The sequence below is a fragment of the Perognathus longimembris genome, unplaced genomic scaffold, assembly GCF_023159225.1.
Source record: "Perognathus longimembris pacificus isolate PPM17 unplaced genomic scaffold, ASM2315922v1 HiC_scaffold_4567, whole genome shotgun sequence".
Lineage (NCBI taxonomy): Eukaryota > Metazoa > Chordata > Mammalia > Rodentia > Heteromyidae > Perognathus > Perognathus longimembris.
The window spans coordinates 60,385-82,362 of record NW_025959898.1 but is presented as its reverse complement, the minus strand read 5'-3'; the positions used below and the strand labels follow the sequence as shown (position 1 = coordinate 82,362).

At 42.6% G+C, this 21,978-nt stretch overlaps 1 protein-coding gene across 1 annotated transcript; it reads left to right on the top strand.

Annotated features, from left to right (window-relative positions):
- Positions 1–11,026: 11,026 nt before the first annotated feature.
- LOC125344868 (translin-associated protein X-like) lies at positions 11,027–11,990 on the top strand. Its single transcript, XM_048337175.1, has one exon. The coding sequence runs from the start codon at positions 11,027–11,029 to the stop codon at positions 11,864–11,866; it is 840 nt and encodes a 279-aa protein (XP_048193132.1). The 3' UTR covers positions 11,867–11,990.
- Positions 11,991–21,978: the final 9,988 nt, after the last annotated feature.

Below are 21,978 nucleotides of genomic sequence, written 5' to 3'. Positions count from 1 at the left end.
CATCATAACTATCCCTCAATGGCTGTCTTTCTAAAGAAAGGATACAAATCTGGTCAGTTTTAAAACCAACTCTCATTAAGGCAAGTTGTAGACTAAATGAACAGATCTAAAACAAGCTTCAATGTCAACTTTTAACCAAGCCTCCCAAGCCACTAAGCCTTCCCTACTCTTCTCTGAGGTCAAATCCTATGTGACGGGGTCCACCATTTTATTCACCCTAACCTAGGACTCACCACAGCACTGATACACTCACTGTCAAATGACTAAGGGAATTCCTTTGCTACATTATGGATAGCGAGAGCTTTTACTTTATGGTTTGCTACTTAATTCTCATAGAATAACACAGTGGTTGAGGATAGCTTTATAACCACACAGTCCTGGCTTCGAATTCTGGTTTTTGTCATGAGCTAGTTTTTGGTCACCTCTACCTCCATTTCATTATTTAAAAGAAAGAAGGGAGCAAAGAATAACAATATCTACTCTGAGGATTACTAATGCCCAACTTCTAGCACCAAAGTCTCTCGCCACATTTATCATGTGTTTTATCACTGAGCATTTCTGATGGACTCCAATAAGATTTTTGAACATAAAACCAGGAGGATAAGATGTGGCTCTACGAAAAAGTATCAAGTAAGGCCTGAAATGAAAGTATTTATGAGGTGTTATAAAAAGTGTATTCTTGGGCTGGGGATATAGCCTAGTGGCAAGAGTGCCTGCCTCGGATACACGAGGCCCTAGGTTCGATTCCCCAGCAACACATATACAGAAAACGGCCAGAAGCGGTGCTGTGGCTCAAGTGGCAGAGTGCTAGCCTTGAGCGGGAAGAAGCCAGGGACAGTGCTCAGGCCCTGAGTCCAAGGACCACGACTGGCCAAAAAAAAAAAAAAAAAAAAAAAAAAAAGTGTATTCTTTTGTCCAACCTTTCTTTGATTTGTAGCCTTTCAGGGTCTTTGTTAAGGAAGTTCTGTCCTGTGCCAAGGAGCCCAAGTGTTTCTCCTACTCCTTCCTTTAGTGTTTTCAGGGTGCCTGTTTTGATTTCAAGGTCTTTAATCCATTTGGAATTGATTTTGGTGCAGGGTGATATATGAGGATCTAGTTTTAGTTTGTTGCATGTGTTGAGCCAGTTTTGCCAGCACCACTTGTTAAAGAGGCTATCTTTCTTCCAGACTATTGTTTTAGCTCCTTTATCAAAAATTAAGTAGGCGTAGTTCTGTGGGTTCAATTCGGGGTCTTCAATTCTGTTCCATTGGTCTTGAGGCCTTTTCCGGTGCCAATACCAAGCTGTTTTTATTACTATAGCTTTATAATACAGCTTGAAGTTGGGTATTGTAATTCCTCCAGCACTGTTCTTTCTGCTTAGGAGTGTTTTTGCTATTCTAGGTCTTTTATTGTTCCATATGAATTTCTGGATTGCTTCCTCTATTTCATTAAAGAATGGTGTTGGGATATTAATGGGACTGCATCAAACTGCAGAGCTTCTGCATGGCAAAGGACATATCTCGCAAAATAAACAGAAAGCCCACAGACTGGGAGAAGATCTTTACCGTACATTCAACAGACAAAGGCCTCATCTCTAAAATATATGTAGAACTAAAAAAATTACCTTCTTCCAAAACAAAACCGCAAAGAACCAATAGCCATCAAGTGGGCTCATCAAGTGGGCTAAAGATTTACAAAGAAACTTCTCTGATGAGGAAAGGAGAATGGCCAATAGACATATGAAAAAATGCTCTACATCACTGGCCATAAAGGAAATGCAAATCAAAACAACATTGAGATTCTATCTCACCCCAGCAAGAATGTCCTATATCAAGAAAACTAATAATAACAATTGTTGGAGGGGATGTGGCCAAATGGGAACCATACTTCATTGTTGGTGGGAATGTAAACTGGTTCAGCCACTCTGGCAAGCAGTTGGAGATTCCTCAGAAGGCTCAATATAGAACTCCCCTATGACCCAGCAGCCCCACTTTTGGGTATCTATCCAAAAGACCACAAACAAAATCACAGTAATGCCACCAGCACAAAAATGTTCATCGCAGCACAATTTGTCATAGCGAGAATCTGGAACCAACCCAGATGCCCCTCCATAGACGAATGGATCAGGAAAATGTGGTACATATACACAATGGAATTTTATGCCTCTATCAGAAAGAATGACATTGTTCCATTTGTAAGGAAATGGAGGGACTTGGAAAAAGTTATACTAAGTGAAGTGAGCCAGACCCAAAGAAACATGGACTCTATGGTCTCCCTTATTGGGAATAATTAGTACAGGTTTAGGCAAGTCATAGCAGAGCATCACAAGGCCCAATAGCTATACCCTTATGAACACATAAGATGATGGTAAGTGAAATGAACTCCATGTTATGGAAACAATTGTTATATCACAGTTGTAACTACTTTCAACGTCCTATGTGTATGTGTAGTTTCTATTATTGATGATGTTCTTGTATCACCTTCCTGTGGTTGTACCTACACTATCTCTGTAATCTTATCTGAGTATATTGGAAACCGTGTTTACTGGTATTGGAAGCAGGAAATTCAAAGGGAATACCAAATTTGAGAGACACAGGGTAAAAAAAGAGAAACAACTACAAAAAAAATACTTGCAAAACTATTTGGTGTAAATGAACTGAACACCTCCGGGGGTGGGGGAGGGAAAGGGGGGAGGGAGAGGGACATGAGGGACAAGGTAACAAACAGTATAAGAAATGTATCCAATGCCTAATGTATGAAACTGTATCCTCTCTGTACATCAGTTTGATAATAAAAATTTGAAAAAAGAAAAGTGTATTCTTATTTTTCCCAGGCCTGGGGCTTGAACTTAGGACCTGGGCACTGTGCCTGAACTTCTTTTGCTCAAGGCTAGCACTCTTACCACTTGAGTTACAACACAACTTCCAGCTTTTTCTGTTTATGTAATACTGAGGAATTGAACCCAACACTTCATGCATGTTAGGCAGGTACTCTACCGCTAAGCCACATCCCCAGCCCCTAAAGATATATTCTTACTCTCTGTAAGTAGTTGTACAGTGCCATTACCATTCACCAAAGCAGTTTATGAATACAGGGCATTTTAATCCATGTCACCCTTTTCAATAGCCTCATTCAACCCCTCCCAAACCACTTCTTCCCTTACTTACCTTAATTTTAGGTTATTTATTTTACCATATAACAAATCAGTTTATGTGTACTATGCATCTTGATCTGTATCATCTTTACAAGGTATTGATTTTTTTTTAACCGTAAGTTCCCTTGATCCCCTTCCCTCCAACTTACTTTTAGCGATAGCTCCCATCACTATCCAAACTGCTGCCTCCTTCAACCTCCCAGCTGCTAATCATTCCTGATACCTCAACATCAAGATCTGCAGATGTTAACTAAGCTACGTCATTTTCTCCCCAAAGAAATGCTATTTATTAAATCAGTGTGTCAATCTATTTATTTTATTAACCCTGTACAATTCATTGTGACCTATCAAATAATTGAAACCTGAAACACAAAGACACAGGTTAGAAGACATTTTGAAGAAGAGACTGGGATGCCGATTAGGCCTGTGTGGAAAGAGGTTTCTAGGGTTCAGGATAAAGTTCATCTGCTCTGTTTCCAAAGTCCAGTCTTGGCAAGAATGACAGTATCCCAGGCCTATGTAGGTTTAACTTACTTTCTCTCAAACACACACATAAGCACATGTGCACACACACACACCATCACCCCCCCCCACACACACACACACCATCACACAGTTTCATCCAGCATCTCCATCCCCAGCTTGGAGCAATCAGAATCTCTACTACCTTTAAATTAGGGTTATGGACACCAAGAAGCCTTGGGCTGAGTATACCTTTGCAAATGGCTGTGAACATCCCAGAGATGGTTGTACTCCCTCTATATGATGTGGCTTTGGTTACCTGGATTTTGCTTTACTACTGTCCCTGGATCTCATCAACACAGACACATTCAACTATATACTGCATAAATCAAAACAGCATGACCTGTGGATGTGGTAGGCCTGGGTATGAGTGCTGTCTTTTCTTCTCCCTCTCCCCTCCCTTCCTCCTCCTCTTTCTTCTTCCTCTCTGTCTCTGCCTTCCTGCCTGCCTGCCTGCCTGCCTGCCTATCTGCCTGTATATCTTCCCCCCTCTCTCTCCCTGCCACTCAGCTATCTGTGTTGCTGTGGAGAAGTTTCCTAAGCCCACTGAAATGTTTTCTTTAGAGCACAAATCTACACAGAGGGACCCAATACTGGGATCCACACAAGGTAATGGACCAATCTATACATGGCGCTACAGAGAGGAACTACAGAGGAAATGGAGAAACTATAAGAGGTACATTCTAGTGGAAGACAGAACGTGAGCAGAAAAGACACATAGGAACCCCTTTAAACACCACTGGCCTGGGCTAGAACTTTCAAGCCTAACACTTTCATTAAGAATGAAAACCACCCAGAAGGATTCCTTTGGGTCTCTTGTGAACCTGACCTAAATAAATAAAGTCAGCAGCAACCACGCTTCTGAATTTTCTGCTACCCTGGGTCCCGCCATTCTCCATCTCTGAAGACATTTGCTCCTGCTCTAAGAGGGCACCACCTGGTGGTCACTATGGGAATGACAGTCATTAACAAGCCGGCTTCCCAACCTCTCCTGGCACCCATATTTAATGGGTGAATTTAATGGGTGAATTTAATAGGTGAATTAACATTCACCTAATCCTTATGTGGCAGAGCTAGAACTCCATGCTAGATATACAAAGCAGAGGAAAACTCAGTGACAGTTCTCCACGTACCACTGTCAACTGAATGTTTCAGCAAAGCTGATGAGAGAAAAATAAAGATCAAGTTCTTGTTCTAGCTTAGACCATGCCCTTAGCAACTCACCTTCCCTGTCTGTAGACTCTCTCCCTCACCAGAAGGACGCTATTTGGGAACAAATGGCCTTCCTTTACACCTTCCCCCTCTCGCTTCTATCATCCATCTTCCCAACTGTAGTAGACCAGCCTCCTTCCATTTCTAAAATGAAATGTTCCCACTCAATCATTAGGGAGGGCATGGTACTCATTTCCTTCTCTGTCTCCAAATACTTCCTTTTTTATTCTCATGAAATTCCCTTCTTTCTGCTAAGATGCAGAGAGCTGAGGGGCAGCAGATTAAGTTCAAAGGGGAGTATGCTAGACCACTGGGCTCCCAGGATCAACTGTGACATTCTGAAAATTTCAGAATTCTTCCTCCACAATTTCCTGTGCGCACCTTAGTGACTCTCTAGTTTTAATCCCCCGAGGATAGACAGACTAGGAAAAGAGATGAATTTTAAATGGAGTCCCTATTGATGACTCTGATGGGCAACTGGACTGGGTTCAGGCCATTGTGAGTCCAGAAATGACGTGCAACTATTAAAAAAGAAAATTGACTTTCTCAGGTAGCTGGAAGGCAATTTAGAAAAAGGAGCTCTATCAAATGTGTTCCGAGCCCTGGAAAGATCTAGTGAAATAAGTTTCGTGTCTCTCAAGACCATCACTTATAAAAAGTTGGGTCTATTTTTAGATGTGGAGGTTTTCTCAGCGGCTAGGACTGCATGCACTAAGGGAACTCATGAGGCCGGCAAGATGGTAGGAAGGACTAGAGGAGCCATGGGTGCTCAGAGGGTGGCCAGGGCTGTGCTCCGATGTGAGGATTGGCCTCTATACCAAGACAGCCCTCTACTGAAGAGTAGAGGCTTCATGTGCTCAGGTCTGGTCCAACATGGGGCATTCAGCAAGAGTACTTAAGGAGAGAGAATGTAAAAAAAAAATGCTTACCTTGTGTGCATAGGCATAGCTATGTTCACCTACACAACACCTGCAAGAGTAGTCAAAGGAGAAAACCCAGATTTACAAAACCAGAAGCTACGTGAAGTATGACCCTATGGGGAACAAGAAGCAGGATTGGAAGATCAAAGCAGGGTCCTGATCATACTGGAGAGGATTGGGCTAGTGGCAAAGAGAAGCTTGTGGATTCTACAGGACCTGAGTTCAAATCCTGGCTCAGTCACTTACCAGATGTAACCTTCAGAAAGTCTGTTTCCTCCTCTTTAAGTGGAAAGAGTTAAGCTCTTGTGAGGAGTCAGTGTCAAATGCCCAACTGTGGGTCCTAGAATGCAATGGTGAATTGCCCTACAACGTATGCATTTCCCTTCCACAAAGGCAATGGATAGGAATGGCTGGCTATCACCAATATCTCAAAAGAATGTAAAAAAAAAAAAAAAAGGAGAGAAGGGTCATAGTGCAGGTGCAGGACTTGAGCTGGGCTCTGGACAAAAGTGGAACTGTGAGTGAATGATAGGGAGGCCTGAGGAGTCACACAGCAGACAGGCAGCCCCTCTTTCCACAAGCCTTCCACATGTCCCTTCTTGCCACCGCCTGGGGTTTGTCTACTGATGGATTCCACAGGTCCCTTAGAAAAACATGATTGGAGAGAAGCAGTCACTGTGTCAACTACTTCACATTCCCTGTACCAAAAACAGTACTTGGCACACACTGGGTGCTTAATAAATATCAGCTACTGTTATTAAAATGCTTTAAATGGGCCTGGCACATGATGATGACATATGTTCAATAAATATTAACATTAGTGAATATCTCTTTACAATTAGTAAAAAGAGAGAAAGAGAGAGAACACTAGACAGCAAGGGATTATTGAACACTGGAGAATAGTCACAGAACTGCATGGAAAGAGGAAGGAGAATTAGCAGAGCAGCTGGGTCATAGAGATTAGAAACCTGTGCCAACTGAGGAGGGCATATCTCAGACTATGGATTCCTGGGTTTGTGCAGAGTACTAGGCCAGAAAACAAAAGAAAAATGAAAATAGTCAATACTGGAACAAGGGTGCACTCATGAAAGGGGAAGAATGAGCATTTTTCTGGCAAAGGAAGAAGCAGGTCCTTGGGCTATGTCCGGTTCTGATTGTAAGCAATTGCCCTGAGATGTCCTCTTTGGCCTATTCCTTTCCTTTCCTCTTGTCAAACCATTCAGAAGTCCAGATTCTGGCAAAGTCCACAAGTGCCTAGCGCTTAGCTCGAAGCTGAAAATCACTCTAATTAGCAGGCTTGTAATTTGTGCTCCAAATAGACTGGTTAGCTGGATTAGCTCCTCAGAAAATGTGCCTACTGTATACCAAGAAGGCTCTCTGCAGTCATGTGCACAGCTCCATAGTCACACAGGACTGTGGTGGAATCACAGCCTGGCACTTCTGGCGCTCTCATGGGTAGATCAGGACTCCAAGAAGCCATGGCTGCCCACGTACCCTCCCTCAGGTAGCATCAGGTAACGTGTCTTTCCAGAACACTCTGAAAAGCACTGAGCAAAAATTCCCAAGGCTGTCTTTCAATACAAATTAAGATGCTGCTAGATTAGATTGGAAACAAGCATGAGCCATGGCAAAGTCCCGTCGAGCCTCCTCTCAACCATTAACAGAGATTAAAATGGCAGCCATTCCGGCACTAATCAAATACTATAATGATCCCTGGCTGTATTTTCATGGAAGAGTTGCCTTGATTTCAGAGTATGAGCAAAAAAATCAACAGAAGACATGAAAGTTCAGCTCCCTGCAAGCCTCCACCAGCCCCAGGCCTGCCCATGTATTCTGAACACAGGAAATAGACAGGGGACGGACAGATCCATCCCGCACACATTGCAGCCTAGGAATTCCTTGCAGCTCTACTTGCTCAGAAGTAAAGGCTAGTGGTGTACCTGTGGGTATATGTTTTGTGTCTGTACTAGGGCTTGAACTCAGGGCCTGGATGCCATCGCTTAGCTGTTTCCGTTCAAAGCCAGCATTCTATTACTTGAGCCATAGCTCCACATCAGGCTTTTCCGTGTTGTTGAGTGGGAGATAAGAGTCTCATGGACTTTCCTGCCCAAGCTGGTGTCAAACCATGATCCTCACACCTGAGCTTCCAGAGTAGCAAGGATGCTAGGCATGAGTCATTGGCACCCTGCTATGTATCTGCATTTTATTTTCAAGCATTGAATGCCCCTTAAACACCGCTTTCAGCTTCTTCTTGAATTGAAAACCATGCAAAATTGTAAATTCTCCCGGAGAAGCATAATCATTACCATTACCATATTTCAGAATTACCAGGTGAGACTAATAAGTTTGCATCTGTTTTTTGAATATCAAAACTACATTTAGAGGACATCCTCTCCTTGCTGCAAGACAGTGAGCTCAGAAGACACAAACCACACACTTGCTACAATTCCCTGAACCTATCTCTTTTTTTGTGTGCTAGTCCTGGGGCTTGAACTCAGGGCCTGGACACTGTCTCTGATTTTTTTTTCCTTAAGACTAATGTTCTATCACTGAAGTCACAGCTCTACCTCTAGTTTTTGTGTGGCTAATTAGAGATGAGAGTCTCAAGAACTTTCCTGCCTGGGCTAGTTTCAAACTGTGATCCTCAGATCTCAGCCTCCTGAGCAGCTAGGATAACAGATGTGAGCCACTAGCACCTAGCCATATATCATCTTTTTAAATTCACAACTGAACTTGCAAGTAAAGGCGATATTAACAGGCACAGGAAGCACAGGAACAACTAAAAACTAGAAGTAAGCATGGAGTTGCCTGTGAATTCTGTCCTTAGGGAGTGAGCCATAGGAAGGGAAAGAAGGGAGCCAGGATGCATAGAGGACTGGAAGTAAGCATCTCCCAGTAGGTAGGCAAGAGAGGCAAAGCCTATGCAGCCTACCCAAGGCCAAAGGCTGCTGTCCCAAGTGAAGCCTCTCAAAAAGCAGCAGCCCCAGGAAAAAGAGGTTCAGAAATGTCTCCCAGCAGCTCAGGTCATGGGCCTGTCTGTCATCTGCCTATCAGCCTGTTGTCTGTCTGTCTGTCTTCAAGGAAAGAAAACAGTTTCCCTACACAATTTAAACTCTGGACCGTTAACTTTGGAACATTTGAGGGTTATCAACTTAGGCTGTTTTCACGGCCCAGAAATGACAAGTTTGATGAATTAACATAAAAACGGGTCCCAGGTCAATGAGGGGCACGGGAAAAGCTGGAGCAGAATTCCCATAACCCCCGCTGTGGACAAGTCCCCAGGAAAAGTCAGACCCATTACAACCTCATACTACAAAGGCACTCTGGTGAACAGCGGGATGCTGCTACCAAGAACTGGAAACGATAGAACAATTTAGAAGAGAATTTAATGAAATATGTTTGAAATGAGACTAAAGCTAATCTCCTTAAGGTGCCAAAATTGCTAGGAGCCAACACTTATTCCCTATTTTTTAAATAGTAAAACAAAAACTATGTTTTATAAATCTAGGACTAAAAGGACATTTTCTTAAACTAATTAATATGTTATCATTGGTCTTGATGATGCACTTTGATAAACTCATTTTAATGCCAGGAGTAAACCAAGAAGAGTTACCAACAGTGACTCTGCTCAATCTCATTATGTGGATGGTTGAAGGAAACATTTTGTAAAGGGCTTAATGGCAAATCCTTTAACCTTTGCTTACTATGTAAGTCTATACAACTCTGCCACTGTAATGCAAAAGGAGCTATGGACAGTATGGGAATTGATATGCCTCAATAAAACAAAACAAAGGGCCAGTCAAATGCTAGTGGCTCATGCCTATAATCCTAGCTACTCAGGAGGCTGAGCTATGAGGATCATGGTTCGAAGCCAGCCTGGGCAGGAAGGTTCTTAAGACTCTCATCTCGAATTAACCACCAGAAATCAGGAAATGGTGGTAGAGCACTAACCTTGAGCAAAAGAGCTCAGGGACAGCATCCAGGCTCTGAGTTCAAGTTCTGTGACTGACAACAAAAACTCCCAAAGGGTATAATAAAAGTCTATATTAATACATGAAGACAAGAAAAATAAGACATAGGACTTTTAAAAAGGCCTCTCAGGAGTGGAGGCATGGCTCAGTTGGTAGAGTGCTACCCAATAAGCACATCAGATACTAAGTTCAAGTCCTGGTTTGGACCTAACAAAAAATAAAACAGAAGGAAAAATCCAGGTGCCATTGGCACATGCCTATAATCCTAGCTCCTCAGGAGGCTGAGATCTGACGTTCAAAGCCAGACCAGGCAATAATGTCCATGAGACTCTTATTTCCCATTAATCACAAAAAGTCAGAAGTGGAGCTGTAGCACAAGTGATGGAGTGCTAGCCTCCAGCACAAAAGCTCCAGAACAGTGCCCAGGCCCTGAGCTCAAGCCCTAGGACCAGCAACAAAAGAAAAATAAGAGCAAAAAGGCCTCTCATTTTTAGAGTAACAGATATAGATATATAGATGTACATATATATGTATACAAGTGCATAATTTTTAAGAGTATCTACAGATAAACCATGAGAGTGAATGACAGCTGAGTAAAATATATAAAGACAAATGAAGTCGCTCTTCACCAACAAGAGAAACAGAAAAGACACAATAAAAGGAGCCATGAGGAATAAAGATAACTTTAACAAAACTATACAAGAAAAGTGTAGTGAAAAAAACACATGAAATCTTTCTGATAGATTTGAAGAAAGAATGCACCTAAAAGCATCCCCATGATCCCAATAAATGCCCAAGAGGGCTTCCATGCTCCAGAAACACATTTGGAAGTTCATCAAGACTGGAATAGCCACAACAAATCTGAAGGAGAAAAATAAGTTGCAATTCCACTACCCAAACCATCAGCCAAAAGTAGTTAAAATGGATGAAAACTAGACCAAGCCAGAAACACTCCATTAAGAAGCACATACATAACTGACTCAACCATGGTAGCACAAGTCTGCAATCCCAGCATGCAAGAAGCTGAAGCAGGCACGACCAAGGGAGCACGCCGGCCGCCGCGCCGGAAATGAGCGCTGCTGCGGGCGCGCGCCCGAGGCCGGAAGTGTGCGAGGCTGAGGGAGCACCGTGGACGGCTTCCGGCGTGTCACCCGCCTCCTGCCTCCCGGGGCAGCTCGCTGGTGGGTGGGCCCAAAGCCGCCCGAAGCCACCCTCCGCCCGCCCAGCGTTCTGCGGACTCGGTGTGCCTGGGGGAAAGTGCGGCTGACATGAGCTGCAAAGAAGGAGCGTTCCGGAAGAGGAAGCATGACAACTTCCCGCACAGCCAGAGGCGAGAGGCGAAGGACGTTAACTCGTCCTCCCTGGTGATGTTGGCTTTCAAATCATTTCAGCTGGAACTGGATGCAAGGCATGACAAATATGAGAGACTTGTGAAACTAAGCTGGGACATAACTGTTGAAAGTAAAAGGACAATTTTTCTCCTCCATAGGATTACCAGTGCTCCTGATATGGAAGAAATATTGGCTGAATCAGAAATTAAGTTGGATGGTGTCAGACAAAAAATACTGCAGGTAGCCCAAGAGCTATCAGGAGAAGACATGCATCAATTCCATCGAGCCATTACCACAGGGCTGCAGGAATATGTGGAAGCTGTCTCTTTTCAACACTTCATCAAAACACGTTCATTAATCAGTATGGAAGAAATTAATAAGCAGTTGATATTTACAACTGAAGACAGTGGGAAAGAAAACAAAACTCCCACCTCAGATGCCCAGATGAAGCAGCCAGTCACTTGGAGCCTGAAAGTTACGCCTGTGGACTACCTGCTGGGAGTGGCCGACCTGACGGGAGAGCTGATGCGCATGTGCATTAACAGCGTGGGGACCGGGGACATCGACACGCCCTTTGAAGTGAGCCAGTTTTTGCGCCAGGTTACTGGTCCTTATGAGGTTTCTAAGAAGCTGTACACCTTGAAACAGAGTCTGGCCAAAGTGGAGAATGCTTGTTATGCCCTGAAAGTCCGGGGCTCAGAGATACCAAAGCACATGCTGGCAGATGTGTTTTCAGTTAAAACAGAAATGATAGATCAGGAAGAGGGTGTGTCTTAGGGTAATACCTGCCAGCTATTCTCCTGTGACAGCTTCGAAGACTGTTACTTGGTGTTTCCTTTGACTTTGGTGTGGCTTTTACATACAGATGTTTTCAGTTGTACTGTTTTAAGCTGTATACAAACTATATAAAATTACCCAAATGAGTCGTTTCTTAGTGTTTCTGAAAGTTTGTATTCAAGTATTTACCCATTTGTGTCTTTGTGAAGTTTTTGCTAACTTTTGTTGCTTATCTATTACATCAATATGTCTCAGATTGCACTTTCTGTCAGACCTGTTTTAGCTTACAGTGTGTGAACTTTGGAGTTGTAGTTTTTAGTGGGGTTTTTATTTTTTAGGGAAAAAATTTCTTAGTTAAACTTCTGGACTTGAGCTTCCTGTTTATAAATTTCTTGGTAGTACTGTGCCAAGCTTCCAAGATAGGCTTAATTCATAGATCGAGAATTAAGGAACTATTGGTATTTTTTAAGTGTAAGTTTTGAGCTGTTATTAGTGAGAATTCGTATAGTTCTGGAAACTTTTGGGCCAATTTGAATTTGTATGTAACAGCCTTCTAGAAAAGCTGAGAGGGTACTTAGGTACTCCTTTTTTTTGTCCTTTATCACAGAAGATGTGATGAGCATTTGGAGAGAATGTTGTAATATTTTTCACTGGTAAAGATGAGTTGCATTGTATACTTGTATATGGAGCTAAAAATCTTTTAGTAGTGATTATTTAGCAGAGTTTTTCTGTGTTTTTTTGGGGGGAAGGGGAATGAAGTTATGAGGCATGTTTGGAGGCTTTCTTACTCTAGCATCTATAGAAGTTACATTTAAATAATTACAATGACATTTTAAATACTAAGTTATTCCAAACCTTTGTAGTTGTCCGGTGATGTTAACTGATGAAGTTGCCAAAGAAAATGTATTCTGTATAACTGAGCAATAAGACAGTTGTCAGCGCTGGCAGTCTCTGGTTGTCTTCAGGGCTGGGATCTGCTACCAAGCTGAGCTACAACTGATCACCTGTGACGTGGTCCTGGCTGGTCACCGGATAGTTCCAACTGTTTTGTGAGTTTTGAGAATCCAGATGCTGGGTATTATTTTTTTGAAAGATTATCTCTGTTTGTAATGGCTGATTCTTTGCAAATGTAATTTTCCAAAAAATATTACCTAAAGGAAAATAAAACAGACATGCCTGATTTAAAAAAAAAAAAGAAGCTGAAGCAGGAGGATGGTAAATTGAAGGTCAATCTGGGAACATAGCAAAATTCTGTCTGCAGAGACAGAATATCCACACATGTGAGCATATGGAATATAGCAGTGCAGGAAAGACTTTACATATAATGCAACTGGAAATTTATTTGAAAAAGAGTTCCAGCATTACTTGTATACAAAATCAACCCTAGGTAACTGTGAAACATTTTACATTTCAAACATTTTCTTGTCAGTTGTGGGGCTGGAACTCAGGGCCTGGATGCTGTCCCTAAGCTTTTGCATTTGAGGCTAGTGCTCTACTACTTTGAGCCACAGCAACACTTCCATAATTCTGATGGTTAATTGAAGATTAGAGTCTCATGGAATTTCCTGCCTAGGCTGGCTTCAATCTGGAATCTTTAGATATCAGCCTCCTGAATAGCTAGGGTTACAGGTGGGAGCCAATAGCACCCAGCTTACAATTCAAAACTTTTAAAAGAATGGATAGGTAACTTGTATGTGTGTATTTGTGTATGCACACACGTACTAGTCTTGGGGCTTGAACTCAAGGCATGAGCATTATCCTTGAGCTTTTTGACTTAAGGCTAGCACTGTAACATTTGAGCCATAACTCCCCTTCTGGCTTTTTGCTGGTTAAGTGGAGATAGGACTCTCACAGACATTCCTACCTGGGCTGGGTTCAAAATGGAATCCTCAGATCTCAGCCTTCTGAGTAGCTAGGATTCCATGCGCTGAGACGTGGGAGCCAGGCAGGTGACCATATTTTATGACATTGAGGTGAAGCCCAATTTCCACACTACATACCCCAAAGTCTATACCATAGAGAGGGTGAATATGAATCTATGAGAATTAGCACTGCCTCTCCACAAGTGACACCACAGCCCACTAGCAATGTACCTACAGACAGTGGCAAGACACTGACAACAAATTAAAATGCCTAGTATAATGTAATGATAATGTGCATATTATAGATGATTCTTGTACATTGTTAATAAAAGTTCAATGAGCATAGAAAAGAGGTAGACATGGACAGGCTTTCAGCAGCCAGTGAGTATGAAGACATGCTACACCACACTAGTGAGCGAGAAGAACTAATTAAAGTGAGGAGGTGCACTTCCAGAGCAGTCAGATTAACCCAATGAAAAACTGGCTACACCAAGAGACTGTGGAGACACAGTAATTGCTGGTGGCAACATAGTGACAAAGCTTTGGAGAGTAGCTTGGAAACACTCACTGAATGGAAGACGCGCATATTGTTAGAACACAGCAATTTCTCCTTGAGGTACAAGAGGCTGCCGGACACCCATCCACACACACCTTTACTGCACCACTCTCTGTTATAGCAGGGGGGAAGAAGTAGTCATCATAACCTCTTAGGTGAAGAGGTGAATAAACAGACTTATTTGTACAGTGGAATATTATAGAACAATGAAAGCGAGACGACAAGGATAGGAAAGAAGCATACAACAGCTTAGGAAGGAGGCATAGGATACAAGATAATACAACTCATACCAATTGTTCAAAAACTTCCTAAGGCTAAGGTATAAATACAGAGATGAGCATGGAAGTGGAGTAGAGCTTTAGTAGTATCTAAAATGCTTTCTTCTAAAGAAAAAACAGGAAGATGAGAAACACAAATGTATAGATAAAGGAATACCAGCACCTGCTTCATGTTGGTGCTGGACAGAGGCCTGGCAGTCATTATAGGACCATGTTCTGTAGGATGCCCTCATCAACCCCATTCTTTTAAAAGGAGATCATGCTTGGAAGAAAAATGCACAATTCTCATAACTTAATGAAGTCTTCTAGAAGGATGCAGCCCTGGGACCAAGCCAAGCCCTGTTGGCTTACCCCAGGGCTGGAAAGGTATGAGTCCTTCTCCATTCCTTCCTCAGACCCAATCCTTCGACAAACACTACCTTTGTCAAACTCAAGAACCTTCACAGAGGGCTGGGAATATGGCTTAGTGGCAAGAGTGCTTGCCTTACATACATGAAGCCCTGGGTTCGATTCCTCAGCACCACATATATAGAAAATGGCCAGAAGTGGTGCTGTGGCTCAAGTGGTAGAGAGCTAGCCTTGAGCAAAAAGAAGCCAGGGACAGTGCTCAGGCCCTGATTCCAAGGCCCAGAACTGGCAAAAAACAAAACAAAAAAGACAAAAAAAACACCAAAAAACCTTCACAGAACTGGGCTTCAGACTCTGAGGGCAACTCAAAAACTTGGATCCCAGAAACATTTTGGGTCATAGCCCTATCAGTAGAAGAGTCAACGAATATCATCCACTTCAAGGTCACTACTTTGAAAAGAACAAATCTATTTATTCCAAGTCTGATTTTATAGTGGTTCATCAGTGCCAAGAGTCTCTCCTGTCATGACAGTCATGTTATCTTTTATCAGAGCCCACACACTGTGCTGAGAAGCCTGGGAATGGATGCGGCCACCTGTATTCTAAATGACACCGCATCCTTACAAAGAGTATGTCACTCAGTGAAAGGACCAATGGGGTGGTTGTGAATTATTGCAGATCCTCGCCTCAACCAAGGGGGACTTACCTAGGTATTTCGCACAGAAAATGGGAAACTTGTTAATCAAACACTGAGCCCCATGGGTCAGCAGAGAGGAAACATTTTTCACAGTGAGATGAGATCCAGCAGCTACAATCAGGACAGAGTATACACCAGGGACGAAGTAAGGAATTAAAGACCCTGAAGTCACGGTGTGGGCTCTGGTTGAGCACAGCCTCAGCCGCGCTCCACAATCTGCTCACCCTCAGAAGCCATAAATCAGGAGAGGAGCCTGAAAGGCTGCAGCCCACCTTGCAGCCCAAAATTCTATTGCTCCTTGTGTGTCCAGCAAACAAAGCCATCATTCTACTTACAACATACAACGTGGTGTATTCCACAGAGCATAGGCATGTGTGCTCATGAACATTTATTGGTGATTATTTATTGAGTACCTACTGTGGTGAAGAGTTGGACCAGGAAATAGCTGAAACAGCACATCAGGGCCTGCATCAAGCCTTATGTACATGGTGTGTGTGTGTGTGTGTATTCATATATGTATGTATTCATATATATGTGTATATATATATATATATATATATATATGAAAGATGAGGTTCTAATAGACTGTCATTTCTTCATTGTTGATAACATAACTCTTTCTACAGAATTAGTCTTTTTTGCCTTTGAAATCTGTAAGATTACATATTCTCTGCAGGAATGACCACGTACTGAGATTGCTGTGTTTGTGGTTCGCTGATGCAAGGACTGACAAAAATATATAATGTGCATGTTATCTTACATGTGTGATATAATGATTAACAAGTTTACTGGACAGAGAAAATGGCTTCAGAGTGATTGCTATTGCAATGTTTGCTTACATGACCCTACGGATTACTGAGTGCTTTCAGCTTCTTAACTCATTTACTCTTCTCAACAAACCAGCTAGTAAAGGGTTGAGGAAAAGTAAAGTTCCAGTGAGAACTCTTCCTCACTACAAAAACTTGTTCTACCCAGTGAAAAGGGTAGAAGCTTTAAGAGGTGAGGCCTATGTGAAGGACGTTAGGTCATTGGTGGCAGGCCTATGCAGGGTATTTCATGACCCTGGCCCCTCTTCTTTCTTCCTTTGGTTCCCCAACTGCCAGGAAGTAAATAGGCCTCCATAATGTACTCTGACCATGAGGTTCTGTGCTGCCACAGGCCCAAAGCAATAAGGCCAAGCAACTATAGACTGGACCTCCTGAAACTGTGATTCAAAGCAAACATTTTCCTGATGTCAGGATGGTTATCTCAAGTGGTAGAGAACCAGCTATGAGTGACAGAGCTGATCATGAGTGCTAGGTCCTGATCTAAACCCCAGTATCAACAGGACAAAAAAAAAAAGGAACTGAAGCAAAAAGGTATGGGAGAATGGCTCAGATGGTGAAGTACCAACCTTTAAACACAAGGCCCTGGTTTCAAACCCAGTGCTGCAACTAACAACAACAATAATATGTCAAGTCACAATAAAGTCATCTTCACCTGAAAAGTCCCTATCTTTGTATATAAGATAATTTGCAGAAGTGGGGAATGTAGGGTGCAATGTAAAGAAGAAAGTTTGTTTGTCTGAACTTTCCTCAAGGTGCTCACATGATAAACTAAGCAGCGGGAGTCAATGAGGAAATATAAATATCTTATAAGGCCCTGAAACACTTGGTAATCAATTTTTCATCAGGAAGAAGTCTGTATCTCAATGAGATGAGTAGGTATCACTACCAGTAGAAGAGAGGAGGGGAAAAAAGCAGGAGAACTGAGAAGAAAGTAACAGATAAGAGGCACAGACATACCCTGATCCTTACAACCATGGATCTCATTCAGTTAAGATTGTAGTGGAAATGGTAGCTTTGGGGCAGGTTGCTGCTTCTGGGACTGGTTCTTCCAGACTAAAAGAAAGAAAAGGATGGCAAGCCCTCTTCACAACACCAAGCGAAGATATAGATTTCTTCAGCCAAGGAACCAGAGGAACCAAAAAGACTACAAAATTCTTCACAGGCAAGAAAATACTCTCAACCCATTCAATAAATGACATTGCTCACTTGGTGTTGCTATAAGAAAATACTCGAGGCTGCATAAAAATAGAAAAAGGTTCATTTGACTCACAACCCCAAACAGCATGGTTCCAGCTCTTGACAAAGGCCCAGTGGCCACTTTACAACTTGACAGAGGAGAGAGGAAACAGGAAGGTCAGTCCACACATCATATAACAAATATCCTTGATTTATAACAACCAGCTCTCCTGAGAACCCACCAGTGCAATTACCTTCTCATAGGCTCTACCTCTTAAAGGTTCTACATTCACAACACATCATCCTGTAGGCCCCAGCTTCCAGCAAATGAATCTTCAGGAGACCCACTCAAATCCTTCCCAAAACATAGCCACATGCTAAGAAGAAGGGAAGAATTCCTTTGTTTAGAGTGGTTATCTTTTGCTGCATAATAACCTATCCTAAAATGCAGTGAGAAGGGGTTGGGGATATGGCCTAGTGGCAAGAGTGCTTTGCCTCTTATAAATGAAGCCCTGGGTTCGATTTCCCAGCACCACATATACAGAAAACGGCCAGAAGTGGCGCTGTGGCCCAAGTGGCAGAGTGCTAGCCTTGAGCAAAAAGAAGCCAGGGACAGTGCTCAGGCCCTGAGTCCAAGGCCCAGGACTGGCCAACAAAAAAAAAATGCAGTGAGAAAATAACAAATATTTATCACTGGCTGATTCCTGAGGATCAGTAATCTGGGAGAATATCAGTGATGTATTTCAGGGATTCTCTGTAGGCAAAGGCTGCACTAAACCACTCAGGTCTGTGGATGGCCAGGAAGATTCTCAGACTCCAAGAGTAGTTCTCATAGCCATGATGTATTACAACAAATGGTACAAAGTGAAATCAGCAGCTTTTGCTTTGCTGGATAGGGAACAGAGTACCGGACTGCAGGGTCCTTCCTCCTTGAAATCACATAGCCTGGGCTCAGTGCCCCCAGTATTGCACTCTGACAACCTGAGGGACATGTCATCTCCCAGAGACCTCTCTACAAAATTGGTGCCCTGAAGAGAGGCTGGGGGCTGCTCATGCATACACCCTGTGCCTGGAACATATTCAACTCCAGACACCCAGAGCATCAATAACTTGGTTTACTGTTTATACACACTGAGCTACTCTTATTTGTTAGGGAAAATAAGGACCTCTCCCCTTAAACCCAAATTTCCAGAGGACAGCCAAGAACCCATCTTACAAAGCAGGCCTTTCTAAGGATAGCAGTCTGCAACTCCAGTGGCATTTCTTTGCTATATAGTATCTTAGGCTTTTCAGGTATTGGGTCCAGACCAGCATTGGGTCCACCCTGTGCCATATAAAGCCTGGCTTGGGATTGGATGGCACACATACAAGAAATCTCACTTGCATGGCCATTGGCTGGAAGTTTTTCACCATCTGGGTCTTTACAAGGCTGCCTGAGTGCCTGAGTGTCCTTAACATATGACAGCTGGCTTTCCCCACAGTGAGTGATCCAAGGAAGAGCATGCCCAAAATGGAAGCTGCAGACTTTAATAAGCTAATCCCCACAGTGGCATGCCATGGTTTCTACCATATGCTACTGCACACAGACCAACCCTGGTAGAGTGGGGGAGAGGGAAGGGATTTGCCACTCTGTGATCGCCAGGCATCGGGGATCACTGGCCGGGGATCATTGCCTACTACATAGTTCACTCTCGTGCACCAAAAGAACCTCATTCTACACACAATACACACCAGTTCCAAAGTCCCATTCCATTACAGCATCAGCAACAAGTTCAGAGCTTCAACCTGTAAGTTAGGGCTTGGTGTTGTCCTGGGTACTGCCTAGGTGACCTAGCTGCCTTCCCACCCTACCCTAACCTTGTTTGTCTTTCAGGATGGGATGCCTGTAGACCAGAAGCCTCTCTTCAGGTGGACTACCTGGAACAGGTTGGACTCTGACTTCATTATAACCCTATCACATGTTAAATTATACACCCTCAAGTACCAAGACAATTCACAATCGCCATGGTGATGCCTAGAAAGAACCATAAAATGAGTAAGGCAACATGACTTTTGGAAATGTTATATCTAACCTGACTCCTCAGTTCTGTTACTGTGTCTGGACCCTCTTGATTCTGAAGTGTGGCAAAACTAATTTGGAAGTTTATCTCTCACTTCTACTCTTGGCCAAGAATAAAACTCTCTCTCGGTTTTCAGTTGGTACTCTGTCTATTATTATTATTATTATTGTTATTATTATTATTATTACTATTACTATAAAATTAATGTACAGAGGGGATACAATTACATGGATCAGGTTATGACTATATTTCTCATTGGACAGTGTCACCCCTTCCCTCACTCTCCCAGTTTTCTCATCCCAGCCCCTCTCACAAGTTGTGTAGTTCATTTTCAACACAGTGTCTAGTGAGAACCACTGCTGCATTTGTTCATCCTTTGTCCCACCATTTCTGTGCTTCCGTTTGCCCTCCCAAAGACAGAAAAATAAAGACAAAAGGAAAAGAAAACAAAAAAGAACAACAAAGAAAGACTTCTTTCCATTTCCTGGAATTCATTTCGATAAATATTATTTCATAAGATCATATGTACCTAGGTATTGCACTTTGTATTCCTGTCCTAAGAACACCCTCCTTTGGTCTCATGGTGTGAATGTCTAGAGATCTGTATAATTTATCATATCCCAGAGTATTTATTTCTTTTTTTAACCATCCAGTGTGTTTACTTGTAAATTTATAGGTACATTCGAGCGACCACAAATGAGGGAAACCAGGTAACCTGTGTTTCTCTGGGTTTGGATTATTTCACTTGATATAATTTTTTCTAAGTCTGTCTATTTCCTTATGAATGGTACAATATCATTCATTCTGGCATATGGGAAGAATTCTACTGTGTGTATATATGTACCACATTTTCTGTCTTATCACTGGTTCCACAATTGTAAGTAAGGATCCAGGACAAGGCTGTCCTTGAGCCTGCCATATAGTCTAGGTGGCCTTTAGATCTCTATCTTCCTGCTCAGCTCTGCAATGCTGGGATTACAGGCACAGCACCACCCCTGGCTTTACCTCCTTGTTATTTAGCAATTAGAAAAAAGCAATTGGAAATTATTTTCAACACCGTGGTCAGAAATCCTAACCACATTACCCCGTTCATCAGGTACATTTTAAAAATTTTTCTATGAAAGTGGAAATACATAGGTGAGATATGTGTCTATATGTAGCCACTACATAGCAAGGATTCTTTTCCCAGTTTCCAAGAGTAGCTTTCTCATTTTCCTTTAGGCTTCACAGTCAGCATCCTCAGTGTACAAGCTTCAATAGACCCAATTCAAAGTATGTTGAGCTTTTACCTACACATTCCTCAGTGCTCACTGTCATTGCTGTGTTCAAAGTCAATTTCACCTTTTCATTTCTAGTACACTGGCCCTCCATTTGTAGTACATTTATTGTCTCGCATGGCTCCTGAGGGTCAGGAATTAGAAGGCAATTATACGGACACTTCTGGCTGGGGTCTTATGGGCTCTCAATCAAACTGGGCTGACAATATCTGAAGACGCAGAGGGGCATGTCTACTGCCAGTCCCATGCATGAGGCTGCCAGGCCAGCTTCTGTGTTTCATTAGCAATGGCAAGATGGCGCTTCTCCCAGTACATGGCTTGACTTTCTTCACTACATGCTTTCCAAGAGGAGGTATCCAAGATGAAAACTGCCATCTTTTGTAATTTAGTCTTGGAAATGACATGTGGTCACTTCTAGCTTCATCTATTTATGGAGGGCATGAATGCAAAGAGGCGAAGACCATATCTGGTGGAGATGGGTTGGGTAGATATGACCACATTTCCTATCAGTGATCTAAAAATGACGGTCACTGCCAACCACTTACAAGAAAATGTAATGAGATCCACAATAAGTATATAAGGTGGGCATCCCAGTGTAGCCTAAGCAAGAGCAGGATGGAGAGCCTAAGGGTTGTGAGTTTTTTCACCTGAAGAGCATCTGCCTGCTGAAGTGGTAGCCAGCATGGCTCGTTATGAATATCCCATGTGTCTGGAAAGTCTTACAGCCCCAAGACTTTTCCCAAGGGTGAATATGGAATGACTTAATGCAGTATCAATGTTTTGGGGGATACATTATTGACATGCAATGCCTGGAAATGTCTTATTGAAAGGTTGGACATAGGAAAAGAATTAGCGTATAAAGTGAGTAAATGTGTACAGTGTGTCACAAATGCATGAGTAGAATGATTGCCCCTAACCTGGTAAAGCACACGTGTGATTATTTTAATAAGAAGGAAGGAAGACAAATATGGAGGGAGGTATACAACCCAGAAGGTCCTTCCTAGGAGATGAATGCAAGACTGGAAGGAAAC